The sequence below is a fragment of the Scomber scombrus genome, chromosome 6 (genome assembly GCF_963691925.1).
Source record: "Scomber scombrus chromosome 6, fScoSco1.1, whole genome shotgun sequence".
In the NCBI taxonomy this organism is placed as follows: Eukaryota; Metazoa; Chordata; class Actinopteri; order Scombriformes; family Scombridae; genus Scomber; species Scomber scombrus.
Genome location: NC_084975.1, coordinates 21,266,716 through 21,281,603, shown reverse-complemented (window position 1 = coordinate 21,281,603; position 14,888 = coordinate 21,266,716). Strand labels below are relative to the sequence as shown.

The window sequence follows — 14,888 nt, the reverse complement described above, 5'->3', positions numbered from 1 at the left end:
GATAAAGTTAAAAGAGGGGAAACAGTGGGAGAGATCAGGAAAGCATGAGGCTTGTTTCTTTGGGGAAAAGGGAAAAGAGAAAACTACAAAGGTTAAGGTCAGACTTAATTACATGTACATATAATATCTGTCCATGGAGATGTTTCTTACGGCTGTAGCCTGACAGAGTCTGGGGAATGCACAGTTAGACCAGGGGGACCAGAGAGGGAACACACAGGAAAGCTCCACATAAAAAGGTGATTTTGTTTAGGAGAGACAGCTGCAGAGTATGCCTGTTACTGACCAGCAAACCACCCCAAACGTAAAACGAACTGATATATTTTTGTTATGAGAAATCTCCTTCAGCATCATTAATCAAGTTAAAGAATAACACATCAAAATCTTCTGTGTAGTCTGAGTGTTGAACTGTTTCAGCCAAGATGGATAATTTATTAGCATTGGATGATTTTTTTGTTGAAACAGGCAATTTGAGGTTTGAGTATCTGCATACAGGCCATTATGTTGTCCAGATCTGCACTGATGCATAACCATGTGTGATGTAAGTATGAAAGATTGCTTGCAGTAGTTTCTGCCATCTCTCAGTTTTTCATCAGCCACAAGCCACCAAATCATACAAACACATTGACACAGAAGCTGAAAAGGCACAAACTGAGATTTGATTGACAATTTCTGATTCTTTTTATTACACAAAAGCATTTTGTTCTAGTGTTCACAAACTGGAAGCAAATCTATTATTTCCTCAATTAATGTAAAAATGTGTATAAATGTGGTTTGTATTGCGTTAATGATTTAATGATTTTTATTTTATGTTAACTAAAGTTCTGCAGCACTTTCCGCAGCTTTTAAGGACACGTGTGCACATTAAATAATTAAAGCATTATAATTTATACATGAAATAACATTCAGTGAACATTATATGACTTTCTTTGTTTACGAGCCAAGCATAGTTTGGAGTCCGTCATCCTAAACAACCTCCTCAACTTTGGATAACCCAATTATAGTGAAGTGCTCCATTGTCTCTTCAACACTCAATCTTTCCAGACAGTCAGACAGAGAGAGATTGTGTGTAACTGTTAGGTCAGAGGAAAGCAAAAAAAAAAAAAAAACTAAACGTGTTGAGCACTCTGAGATTATTCAAGCGATGCCCCCAGCGGGCACACGAGGCGGAGCGTGAATCCCTGGCACAATGGCAGACAGCTCTTGCCGCCGTGAGGCCCAGCCCCTTGCCAGCACCAGCATCCAAGTCAGCGCCAAGCTCGCCTGTGCCCGTGCACACCGCCCGGCCAGCAAGGCCAGAACAGAGCTTTGTATCTTCCAGGAAAAATCTCTCTGAGGCCAACCCTTCACTAAACCTCTTAAACAGACTCATCACTGCAGACATCAAAGGGATTATCAACGCACAGAGGAGTATCTACATCTACAGAAATTTGTGTTAAGTCTCAGAACAAGGAAGTGTGAGATGAAAAAAAAGAAGAGGAAGAGGTGAAAATATGATCTCTCTTATAATAGCCTTTGAATCAGTGCAGATTAGCCACACACAACCTTTCCCAAATCGCCTTAGGTTCAAATCCCCCTCTCACTAGGTAGTGAGCTGCTACTTACACCATGAGAAGACAGGGGTGACTGCCCTGACCCATTGGACACACATAGACATTACATCACCCACTGGGCAATGGGCACCAATTCAGCTACATCACATACACATCAACATCTTTTTTTGAATTCATAGTCAAAGATCAAAATGTGATATATTCCATTTTTGTTTTACACGAGCACTAATTTCACAAGCATGAGCCTATAAAACCGATCTCCAACAGTTCTCAAAACAGAGAATAATGAAAGGAGCCCTGCACAGCATGAGTGTAAGCATTTATAAATGTTGTAATTTGGTTGGCTCCAGAATGCACATAGCTAAAACAGACCCACACTTCTCTGCTCTAACGCCTACTTGACTTATAAGCTAAGCAAAAATTATTTTCATCTTCGTGCCAAAAGATAATCAAACACAACAAATATTACAAATGTTTATCTACTCACTCAATAACATGTTCAATTGCACACAAGTATTCCCAACACATTATGACAGTTTTATACATATTTCAAGTTTTTAAGCTAGGTCTGAACACATACAGATGCGTATATAAGCATTTATTATTGTATGGGCACATTTTTATGCTTGTACACAATCTTTAAGGTTATGCACTTTCTGCTTGAGCACATCCATGTACTACAGCCTTTCCAAAATGATCTCATTGAGATTCAATTTCAGTCTAGGTCAAAGAGTTGCTCTTTGACTTGCCTTCAGTTCAGTCAGAGGTATCAATGCCAAGAGCCCAACAATGGGGAACACACATTTCATTGTTGAACTAATTAACATTCTTCTACAATGGTCCACTGAGAGTTGAAGCACACTATTCCTCAGGTGCCAATTAAATAGACATTGTACCTTATATTGAATATAGGTAGTGCTTTGGTTGTATATGAGGTCAGATACTCTGATTATTGCAGTTTAAAGGGCAACGCCATCTGTATGCCCCCCCCCCTACCCGAACACACACATGTTGATCAGTGAGTATGTAAGCATGGAGAATGATGAAAGCGTTAGCTTGGAAGATTTGAGCTCGGAGATGGAAGAAAGCTCTCCTCTCCCATCGCCAAACAGCCAGAGCCAGGGAGCTCATTGCTCTTTTGAGCCCATGGCAAATGCTGGCCTTGGTGCTAGGGAGACAGGCTAGAGGATTTATATAGCAATGTCATTATAAAAATTATGCTGAAACCCACGCCAAGTTACATGGGGAAATGTTTTTAGAAGGGCAAGGGAAAAAAGTATTTTGAGGCTAAAATATACGGATTTGAATACATATGTAACACTACTGGAAAGCTATAAAAACCTCAAACCTCAATCACCCCGCCCCCTTTAAATAACAGTACAACTCCTGCAGACAGAGGCACAATTTAGACAGACAGAGAGAAGCAGAGACAGCTAATTGTTGCTGCTGAAGAAGGCTTTTAAAAGTTAAGTGGCATGACTTTTGACCTCATTGGAAGACATTGGGCTTTGTACACTTACAGTGCTCTGAGTTCAGTTGTTATTTTCACTCCGGAGACATGCTAAAAACAGCATGGTGGTCTGTTAAAGAATGTGTTTGGAGTAGCAGACCTCCTCTGAGGAGACAAAATACTACTTATGGATCTGGACTCCTAATGATGGGCAGGGGCCCAAGAGTGTTTTCTTTTGTCAGGTTCAAGCTGGGAGTCCTCCAACATTAAGATTTGAGAAAGCATATTAACCTAACTTATACTATCCAAACACTGAGAGCGCATACTTCCACCAACCTCACCCAAGGCTGCACAATCGTAATAGAAGATGTTTGCACATCTGCACCTGAATTAGGATCTATTGTTAGAAATAAAATTGCACTCACCAGTTTAACTGCTGAGATCTGAGAAACAGAAAAAAACTTCAAGAATTCAAGAAGTAAAATTGAGTTTTTGGACAATGTTGTCATGATCCCAGATAAAAAAGTGTGTTTCTATTGTTCAATAAAACAAACTATTTTAAATTTAATAGGATTAATAAATTATGCTTCTTCAAACAGTCAGTATGGAAGAAGTTATTACATCTCATCCATACTTTTAAAATCCTGAAACAAATCATTTTGCCTTGACATAAACAAAGCAGGTCCACAGTTTTGAGAGATGTCAGGCCTCTCAGATGATAAATAACCAGAGCTGCAGGCGACGACACTAATGTTTCACTGCCCAGCTCTCGGCACTGCCTCTCCCCAGTCCATCTCAGTGGGAAACTGTTGGTCACCTGTCACCCCCTCTAACCTCTGACTGTCATCCATGCCACCATACAGTCAATTCTGTCACTCAAGTCACTCTAACCATTCCAATCAGTCCCCATCTGTTAAGAATGCCCAGACAGTAGACAGTGGCAGAAAATAGCCCCAGCTGGAATCTGTCACGGGAACTCCCGAGACAACACAACACGCAGAGTTCAATAGGGCTGAGGCCTCAAGGCAGGCAGACACATGGCAGCTATTAAAGTTATAGACTGTCTATAGCTGCCTAGCTCTGTTTGGACCTGTCCAAAGTATCTGTTATCTTAAAATCAGATGACAATGAGTGCAATGGACCTTATTATTAGCTGCTTGCACTATCTGTCATACACTATTAACAAATATGAGACAATGATGAAACAGAGTCTCAAGTCAGAACTTCACACTTTGGCTGAAGACTTGCAGACACTGCATGATAGCAAAACAAACTCATGTGACAAACATGTCCACTGAAATGGATATTTAAAAGTCAGACATTCTGATTCTTTTCTAGGCCAATAGCAAGGCAATGGGTGAGAAAGCTACTTTAGAGAAGCAGGTGTAGAAGAAGAAAGGCATTCAGTGAGAGCTTGGGAAGAGGCTGGGGCCTCTGCCAACCTCTGGCGCAAGAACGACAGGCACATGCAGCGCTGGCCAGGACTGCTCAAACACATGAAGAAAGAAGTTCTTTTCTCCATTCCTCTGCAGTGCCCGGTCAGCAACTCCCGATATTCTGCGGGATCCTTCATCCACTCACAGGCCAGAGAGATGACATGCACTCCTATGCCTGTGCTCTCACAAACACACATACACAAGCAAGTCACATCTACGTATGCACACAAAAGCCCCAAAACAAACGTTTTTGCCCAGCAGCAATAGTTGCTTCCTGGAATGGGGGAGGTTCAGTTCGTCTAGGGGGCATGAGGGCACAAAGCACAGCTAAGCCTTTTGGAGCCATCTGACATTCAGAAGTTCCACACCACCTAAAGCTGAACCCCTAAAGGTGAGAGAGGTTGTCTGAGTGTTCAGCGTCCGTCCATCACACTCTGACTAGCCACCTTTCCTGACCTCTGTCAAGAGTCGACGTAAGAGGAAAACAAAGAGCTTAATGCATACATAGTTCCAACTGAGGCCCAGCAAACAAGCCAGAAAGCCCAATAACCACACACCTCTAGGAGGGGAAAAACTCAAGGTCACATCCACCCGTCCAGTGAGTGACTCCAAACAAAGAGGGAAGTGAGGTTACAATCAACAAGTGCTTCCATTCACATACATGAAAGCGCAAAGGGAGAGCGGGCAACGATTCAAGTCGGCTAGTTCAAACCCCAGGCGGGGGAGGGCATTTTTCCATGTAAATGAACCCATTGACCAAAAACCTGAGGCTAGCATTTGAACTACCATGTATACACAGTGGGCACCAAGGGGGGAATCCTATACACTGATTATGTTGAGGGTCAAGGGGCACAGATGCCATGTGTGCCAAGTATTGCCACATCAAAGCCAGTCACTTTGCTGTCCCAGCTGCCCTCAGTTAGCCATCAAACCAAGAAATCGGATGAAGTACCCCGTAGCCAACGCTGGAACGTTGGTGTTTGGGTATTCAGCTGGTATTGTAATATTTGCTGTCAAGCTGTCCATATTCAATTCACTGTGTCTAATTCATACAATACATGACACTGCAGAGCTTTAGACTTGCAGTCAACAGCTGAAAGAAAGAGATACTGTACAACTCCCTTTCCCTCCGTCTCCTGCTTGTCTTCACATGGATTTTAGAGCGCAAAGGAAAGAGAATGAGAGAAGAATCTGCCCCTATCTGTAGCCACCCTCATCCTCGTGGCTATCTCCATTGAAGGACGACACAGGGATTCACATGCAAGCTCAGAGACAGATACCCCGTAGAATGTGTCATTAAAGGTCGGGGCTGTGTTGTGATTTGAGTCTAGTATTCTTCTTCTCCAGAGGCTTTTAAAAGCCAGAACCAGGCACAACAAAGCACTCTGTGACTTTAAAACATTAATCACCCACTCAACAGCTACACTGTATACTCTGGAGGTATTCTAAACAGCAAAGAAGCCACCCAGGTTGGCTGATACAGGCAGGCGACCGGTACAGTTGCTAGCAATGTTAGTCAATGAGACCTTGATTTACTTTTAAATTTCTGATTTGTAGTGTTACTCTGTTGTGTTTTTTTTTGGTGTAGCTGGTCTTTGGAAATTCTGTATTCAAGATATAGTATAACTCACATCCATTCAATAGCATATAGAATGATGACATGATGCTTTCACAACAACGCATGAACACACACGGTGAAGAAAAGCAGCTGAAGACAGGTATATGGCCATGTCATGACTGCTGAAATAACAAACCATCATTTTCCATCAAGGTAACACTTTAAAAGCCCTTATCATTGCCCCTCTGTTTTTGACACTTCATAGGTTATATGTACAAAAAAGTCAAGTATTCGTACGTGTTGGAGATGACAAGCCCAGAGCTGAAAACAAAACATATTCTTTGTTAACTTCATCTTCGTGGAAACATAGCCTTCCTTTCCTTTCAACACAATTTTGCAAAGGTGTGCAGATGCTATACAAACTTTGGAAACTTTGGAAGATACAGAGGTCCTAGTTGTTGTTTTGACATTGTCTGTAACACACTGAAGGCAGTCCCATGAGACATCATATCTGAGGGAAAAGCTTATCTCACCAGAAGTATCTTTCTGCTGATAAACATTTTGTTTCCTGGAAGTCAGCTTTGATAAAACGCAACTTGTTTTATCTTTGTCTTACTCAAAAAGATGTTTCCTTTTGGATATAGAAAAGAGAAACGCGTATGAAAATGAATAATCACAGTGAGTAGATGGGATTTACAAAACAAAGATTTTAGAGGGAAAGACTGTCTGGCTAGTAGATTTGAGAAATTGTTAACCATCTAGCATTTCCATGTGTGTGGACGAACTCAAATGGTTGGCATGTTTCAGACCCAGGAGTCCTCTAAACACCCAAACCTCTTCAAAGTCCCAAACCTGCCAAATCCTTCATCATTCAAACTCTAGCTCGCAATTTGATTTAAGACAAGAGTCCTCTTCACAGAAACATAAAGTGGAGAAAGAAAGAGACAAAGAGAAAAAGAGAGAGGGCTTGACCCTGACAAAGAGTGCTTTTATAGGTCCTCAAAAAGAGGAGATACTGGGAAAGGAATCTGCCCCCTACTAATACCACTGGTTCTTTGGTCTATCATTTATGTGATGAGATAAATCAGAAACTTTTGTTTCTTAACTTACTATGAATCAGGGTCAGTGGGGGTTATACTAAAGTTAACTGAAATTATCTGTTCTATACACAACCATTTTTCCAACTACCCATCTACTAGATACACATTCTTAAATTCCAACCATAATAAAAAATACATTTATGACGGTTATAGTATTTTGTTTTTGAGTAGATTGTGTCTAAGAGGTGTTCACTAAACTCTGGGATCATTTTGGAGGCTGTAGTTTGTGGTAATTTGTAGTTGTATTGAATTGCAATATTCTCCAATATTCTGGAGGTGGATAAAATATTAGAAACATATTGATGTAGCTAATTCACTGCTATATATCCATTTGAGAAAAACTGTGCATTTACTGGGTAACAGGCATAATATGCTAGTGAGAAATGATCAGCTTTGGGTGACCAGTTAGATTTTCACTGCAATCCAAGTGCAGTGAAACATCTTTGCAAATTATACACTAGATGCTCTATCTCACCATACATACAAGGTACAGTTTAGTTTTAGGAGTACAGTCCAAAAACACTGTTGCTTATCCTAATCATTGAGATTTAATCCAATTAAAATGTCAAAGGTTTTGAATCCTCAGCAAACAAATGTCCAAATCTAAAACCAGGAGAAACAACTAAAAGTGTTTTGCAAGCAGAACGACACACGCCAAGTCAGTGTTTACATCTAACCTGCTAGTAGGGACGTGTACTGCACTCCTTCCCATAAAAAGACAGGAGGCCTGTTAGTCTTGGCTCAGTTTGGCCTTCAAAGAGCCCATTTATCACCACATCTGGAGAGGGGCCTATCTGATAAGGCTGAGGAGTCGCAGCTTGGGACACCTCACAGTCCTAACCCAGCCCCACTGGTTCTTTTAATCCTCCTGATCATTGTTTACCTGCTGCCCTTTGATGAAGCTCTACAGGTGTCTCATCCATATACGCATCCTCCTCCCTACTATCCCCTGCTGTATACTGAATGTCATTTCTAAAGGTTTGTTGTTTTTTTATTATCTATTGGTTTGTAGATGAGGTTATGAGATAAAAGTTAAGATGTATCTCAGGGTTTAGTAGATATTATGGGACAATTACTGAATGGATAATGGATGTTGCTTGGAAGTGAGAAGTCATTCACCAAGCCTACACTCACAGGTCTTCAAGTAGAGTATATTTAAAAGTGTCCCAGAGTGGGGGCTGAGAGACCCTCCAAATGTCTCTGTCTCTGTTTACCACACACATGCTGAGTGAATGAAAGGACAAAGCATATTAAAGAGGTACTGGCCTGGCCCATCAGGTCATTCCAAGTTCTTTAAACCGCCGCCGCACACAATAGCCACCACCAGGCGACAATGGCTGGGTTCAGACAACAAGCAAATCAAGCGGTCTGCACATAAAAGATTTATTGCATCGCACAACAAAGGCCGCCCACAGAGATTCCTGCAAGGATGACTCTAAGGCCCTCCATCATGGTGAACTCCACTCAGTCACCCTGCTTTATCTTGAGGGCCTCTGCATCACCTAAAGGCCTCAACCATAAAAATTCAAATGAAATTGGGAGAACTTTGAAGCAGCCTCCCAAGCAGAAAACCTCTTCAATTCTTTTCATCACAACTGCAAACTAAAACGTAATTATTCCTTTCCTTTGAGCGTCCGCCACAGACCTGGCACTGAATGCTTCAGCAGAATGTGAGTGAAACCACCAGGCAGTGCTCGAACGCTTTTTACTTAATTAAATCGAGGAGTTTTCAGTAACACCCCTTAATCAAGGCTGAAATCTATTGAGTAATCTGGAAGCCAAAGATCGTGACTGAGTATAATTTACTTTTTAAGTCAGTTTTTATTGCTGTGGTTCAAAGATTAAATGCAGGTCATCAGGAGGTAAGTGTTTGTGGGTGAAAGTCAGACAGTGGTTATAGGCAGTATATTTAGGTAGTCTGTTACCTGAGGCAGCACAGGGTTCTGTGTTGTTTTCGGTACTTGAGATGTTCATCTTCCTCTCATGTCGATAGATAAGATGAGGTTTATTGTGCTTGTCATCATATTCCTCCCCGACAGCATTCAAAAGGGGCTCCAAGAAGTATTCGCCATGTTGTGTCGTAAAAGTTCCAATCTAGAGTAGAAAAAAGAGATGTCATTGACAGCTTTGGTATGAAGCATGCGCTTACATGTGTGAATACTGTACAGTATGTGTAGCTATAGTTTACAGGTTATGGCATGGTTTCATTTAAGTAGTTGAGGTCTAATTGCAGCCATCCTGTGTTGCCCTTGGGCACCACTGTGCACATTATTTCCATGCTTTTGAATGAGCTCTGTTTTTTGACAGGTGCACATGGAAAGAACATGCTGACTTGTAAAGGTCAAAGAACATCACTACAGTGCGCTGTCAGTCATTGTTGAAAGTGTAACCATGGTAATCAGGAACAATCACAAGACATTGTTTTATCCTTTTATACATTAATCAATGCACATGTAAGTGGATTCAGAAATCCATTTCACATCTTAATATGCAGGCTGCTAAGTTAGAGTGATTATTCTTACTGTGAAAACGCATTTCCCCTCACAACTTGACACTGGGAGTAGTGACATCATTATACATGGACAGAGCTGCTGACAGAGGAATGCTAATATTGATTTGGCAGCTCAGTCCCTCACAAAGCTTCTTAGCTCACTCAGCCATGAGGCACAATGGTGTTTGTATGGTAATTTCATGTGCACACTTAAACAGGATATTGGACACTGGAATGTTATCTTTAAAGCAGCATTATTCCATAACCATCCACAGAAGTGATGGACATTTGTCAATGGAAAACATACAAATCGGATATGGAAAACGTGCACAAACTGTCTATGTACCTTTCCTTTGCGTCTTTCAAAGGGTGAGGGATTAGTAGGCTCGCACATATTTACAATGTGTCCTCAAAAGTGCTACAGGCCTTGAGTGCGACATGTGTTCAGCGCTGCAGTGTAATGACTAGCTTGTGAAAACATGACACAGAATAGAAACAATCTCAGCACTGGAAAAAGGCACTCAGAGCCTTAATGTTCCACACAATACTGTTCTGCAGCACTATCATCCCCTCACAACTGACAAGCCAGTGGGAATGAATGAGATTGTTGCTGCTATGCAGGAATGGAGCAAAGTATTGACATAGTCCAGATACTGAGTAAAATTGTGTAGTATAGCAACAAGTGCTGAGAGGGTTTGTACAAATCTATCAAGAGTTGAAACTGACATGGAGGTACTCACTAAAGTATCTCTGCAGTCAAAATATAGTTCATTCAATCATTACTTTATGTTCCTGTTCAAGAAATACATATTTTATCCCAAGTTAGACTGATGTACACACACACAAAATCATATGGGCAACTGAGACATACTGAAATTCTATATGTTTGTACTGTGGAAATACAATGGTGCACCCAAAGTGCACCCAATGTGTTGACAATTTTCTGTATGAACCAATTTGACGGTGGATTTCTCAAATCTATGTTAGAAATATAGATAACATTATACAACTTTAAAGAGTTTACTTGAGAGCATTTACATGCCTTGATAATCAATCATTGACAATAACTTCTAAAAAGCTAAAATCAGTCAGATGAATCATTTTATATGTAAAAACAATATTCTGTTCTCTTGGAAATAACACCACAAGGTTATTTTATTAACTGTTCTGGAGCTTTCATTCATATCAGATGAACTTCATCAGTAGATTGAGTTGGCTCAGTCAAATTTCCTCTTTTTGGAGCACTCTGAGGAATTCTCATCTATATTAAAAGTCAGCTAAAAACATTCAGTTTTTTCTTGCCTAGTTGTAAGAATTTAAACTTTATTCAATTATTCCTGCACAAATACTTCTAACTAATTACAAGAATGGTGCAGGTTTACTACAACTACTGTTGTAGTTAAGTACACATAATAAATGATTCATTCAGAGTAAGAACTAGTGAATGTTTACCTGTATCTTGTAAATCACTATATGTGGTGAGTTAAGTTTAATTAGATGATTACGGTCATGCCGTTCTTAAGTTCTCATGTGGTGTTAACCAAAGGCTGAACAGACAAATGCTCTGTTTTGTCAATGTTACAGGGTTTCCCAGCATTAGCTCAGCAGCAAATCTGGCAAAAGTTTGGACAGACACAATGGTTGCTGTTCAGTAGTGGGTGCTGAACTGGGCCTTACAGCTGAGGGACTTCTATTTGAAGCAAGGTCACACTCATGACATAGATGGAATGACTGTTGGCACACATCTGTTTCATTAAATCCAACAAAGACACTTTCAAATCCTGGGGGTGCTGAGTCATCCAGAAGTGGCATACAGTTGCAGTCAATCTCTAAAGTTAAATAGGACATAAAGGTGTCATGAGCCTGATCTTTACACAGAGGTACTCCACTTGATGCTAGAATTGAAGATCATTTCTCAGGACAGGCTGACTCACCACACACTTATAATGTGAGTGGAGTGAGACAGCAAGCTTCTCCAGGAACTAACATTCCCACGATGTGAGCAATCCTTAAGTTCCTCACATCCTTCATTGGCGGTTGTCTGCTCTTCACAGCATTTCTCCTCTTTTCTGTCCATCACAGCTCACTTTGAAAAGGCCAAAAGCTCCTCAACCCCACCCCCCAACTCCCCCCTGGGGACGGCTTTAAGTCACTCTGGACGAAAGGGGAACCTGCTTTTTCTAGAATGACCCTTTTGTTTTAGGGCTTAATTATTCCTTAATGACCTCATCCCAACAAAATGTGCCTGGCCATTAAGCCCCAGTGATCAGATTCGGACACATTTATGACCCAATAGCCTCTGGTGCTGTCTCTATTGTCCTGTCATTCTCAATGAGTGATGATGCGGATAACCAACAAAGATTCTTGAAAAAGGATGCAAACATGTTTGGATAAGCGAGTCATACATCAAAGTTGGGCAGAGGGGCAATTAAAGGCTTATTACCCTGATAATTCCAGCATACCTCATGTCTTAAATTGCCATACAAACATGAAAAAAGACCTTACTTGGCTGTCTGTCTCTTTTTTTTTTTTTACCAAATCAGAGTCAATCTCCACAAATTAATAATACACAATGATTTCAAATCATTGTGCCAGGTTTCAACTGGAGTACAATCACTACATGCATTGTGAATGTACTGTTTAGAAAAGCCTCAGTGCAGCTGATACCTATTCTGTAATATGCTATCCTTGTACTGTACGCAGTGCACCTATCTAAAATAAGGATTATGTCACTGATAGGGGTTATGACAGGGAGGAAGAATCCAAGTCTGTGGTCCACCAAGCCTGTCTATGTTCATGTGGCCAGCCAAACACCCCCACCACAGTCCACACCAGAATCCGGCTGGCGCGACTGAGGTCAACCCCCTGCCCCTGGACCAGTAACCTTATGTGACCCATGAAGTCATCCCCTTCAGCACTTATCAGATTCTCTCACACGAGAGTCAGCAAACTAAATGACTTGGGCATCAGGATCCCCATATATTATAATGGGGCCGTAAACTCATTACTACCCAATAAGCACTGTTACAACCTGTAAGATCCAAAAGATATGATAATGGGCCATCAAAAAACCAACAGCAACAGCTGTTTTTGACTAAGTGGTTGTGTCTGTTGTTGGGGGCTTTGAGTAATGATGACTGTCATAAATGGTTGCCCTGATTACTTTTAGTCTATGAAAAGTGAAAAACTATGAAAAAATGCCCATAACAACTTCCCAAAACCCAAGGTAATGTCTTTAAATAGCCTTACACAAAAGCAATCCACTTACAATAATATAAAAGAGACAAAAGCATCTAATTGTCAACTATGAGAGGCTGGAGTCAGCAAATGTTTGGAACTGATGTGCAAATCAATTCATTGACTACTCTCTTACACTTTGTTTAAGATTTTTGAGGTTTCTTGCAGAAACAACAAAAAAAGCATGCATGATACAACAGATGTCATCCCATACTTTATTGATCCATGTAGGGAACATTTGTCTTTCCATATGCTCTCTCCTCAGATGTCAAACAGCAGCTACAGATCAGCAACCCTGGAGCTGATCAGGGCAAGGGCACTGGACGCTTATTGTAGGCTACCATCAGCCCCACAACACCACCCTGATACCCAGACAGTCCTGAGCAACTGCAGCATCACACCCACATGCGCTGGGATGCAGGGTTGCATACTCTCCTCCCCTGTGACATTATTCTAGTAACACTTGCTCTTGTTACACTCCTACACACTTCACTTAAGCTGCGGGTTACTTGGAACATGCATGGATGAAATCCGTTGAAATGAGAGAAAGCGTGGAGGCCTGTCAGCATCGCTTGATTAAAACATCTAAAAAAAAAAACCTTTTAAAGGTAGGGAAAAGTCAATACTCACAAGGCCAGTGCACAGACTGAAGACGGCGGGATACTCGCTCTTGGCGTTGACGTGTCCTCGGAAAAAGCAGTGGCGCATATCGCTTGGCTCATAGAAGTGGAAGTCCGTGGCGTTGCTCTGTTCGGCTCCCAAGTGTGTCACTGTGTAAGAGGGAGCAATGAAGCCGGAGTCTGCGGTCATATTGAGATGAAAGCGTTCCCCAAACGCATCAATCCTGTAGTGAATCCGTAAGTCCGAAAGGTCATCATTTAAACTTCTCCGTCTCCTTCTGTAGTGCAATTTGTGGGGGAATGATTCTCCGAAGTCATTCACACGAAGCGGGGTGATGATTTCATACGATGACAGTTGCTTGATGAAGCCTTCTGCAAAAAAGTAAGAGAAAGTTGTGATCCAGAAACAAAATAACGGCATTAACAGCAGTGTAATAAATGCAGCTGCAGCCCTACTGTACACCAGGCATCATTCTCAAACACCGCAGAGTACTGTTAAGACACCTCCAACAATATCGCTTAACGGTAGTCATAAATTAAAATTAAAACCTACCTTGTTTCGGATGCAATCGGTGTTGCAAAGAATCCCGGACAAGTGCTGACAGATGACACATTAGTCCAACCAGCCAGATTGCAAACTGCATGATTTCCTCCGCGAAGAAAGCCGGGCTGTCGTCTCCAAGGCAGTACCCTCTGTCTTTCCCGAGCTGCTCCCCCTCTCCCTCTCCTTTTCCCCGGCTTGTCAGCAACAGGTCGTGGGATCTGCGGAGGCTCTCTGCAGCGCAAGTCTTGCAAAGTGCACTGGCCTCATCGCATTGTTAAACATGCATCCACTACCCTCTATAAACGCGAACTATTTATGATACATTCATCTCCCTTACAAAAAAAATGCTGCCTGATGTAAACTACAGTCTATACTGAAAGGAGGGATCAGTGCCAAGTACACTTTCCCTTAGCCATCCCTAGAACACCCCGTGCACCCTAAGCACTCACCAACTGACAAGCAACGCCCCTATAGGCTCCCGAGCCAATGGTGAGTTCGCCTCGACCACCACACATGGGGCAGTCTTGTACGCTGCAGTACAAAACCCTGGAAGGAGGTTACAATGCCATTCAATGTATACAAATCCACCAAAACAACAGTCTTCTTGAGATCAATGTTTTAGTTTTGCCATCAACATTGAGTTCTAAATAATGTGTAAATGTGAAAAATGTGTATGATAGGTAGCTACTATCAAAAAGCTGCAATACCACATTGTGTTGACTTCATTTTAAAATCTCCTATAATGCAAAAATTATAATGTTTCTATAAAGTATCAAGACATTCTTATATAAAGTTCATAGTGGGTTTGCACAGTAGATATTGACTGATAAATTGGTGGAGTCCATCTCCACCAGAGAGTACTGACACATTTAGGGCAAGAAATGTTTGGGGGTGTTCATATG

The 14,888-nt window shown here is 41.4% G+C and overlaps 1 protein-coding gene across 2 annotated transcripts in view; it reads right to left on the bottom strand.

The window, feature by feature from the left end:
- The window catches only part of LOC133981510 (A disintegrin and metalloproteinase with thrombospondin motifs 20-like), a 79,960-nt gene extending 65,874 nt beyond the window's left edge, over positions 1-14,086 (bottom strand). The window contains exons 1-5 of one of the 2 annotated variants that reach the window (XM_062420249.1): positions 13,996-14,086; positions 13,453-13,814; positions 9,020-9,188; positions 5,552-5,563; positions 2,447-2,468 (exon numbers count right to left, since the gene is read on the bottom strand). In XM_062420249.1, the coding sequence (XP_062276233.1) occupies positions 2,447-2,468; positions 5,552-5,563; positions 9,020-9,188; positions 13,453-13,814; positions 13,996-14,086 (656 nt within the window). The remainder of the gene's footprint in view (positions 1-2,446; positions 2,469-5,551; positions 5,564-9,019; positions 9,189-13,452; positions 13,815-13,995) is intronic. The other variant, XM_062420248.1, reaches the window with a different exon arrangement.
- Between the last annotated feature and the right edge of the window lie 802 nt (positions 14,087-14,888).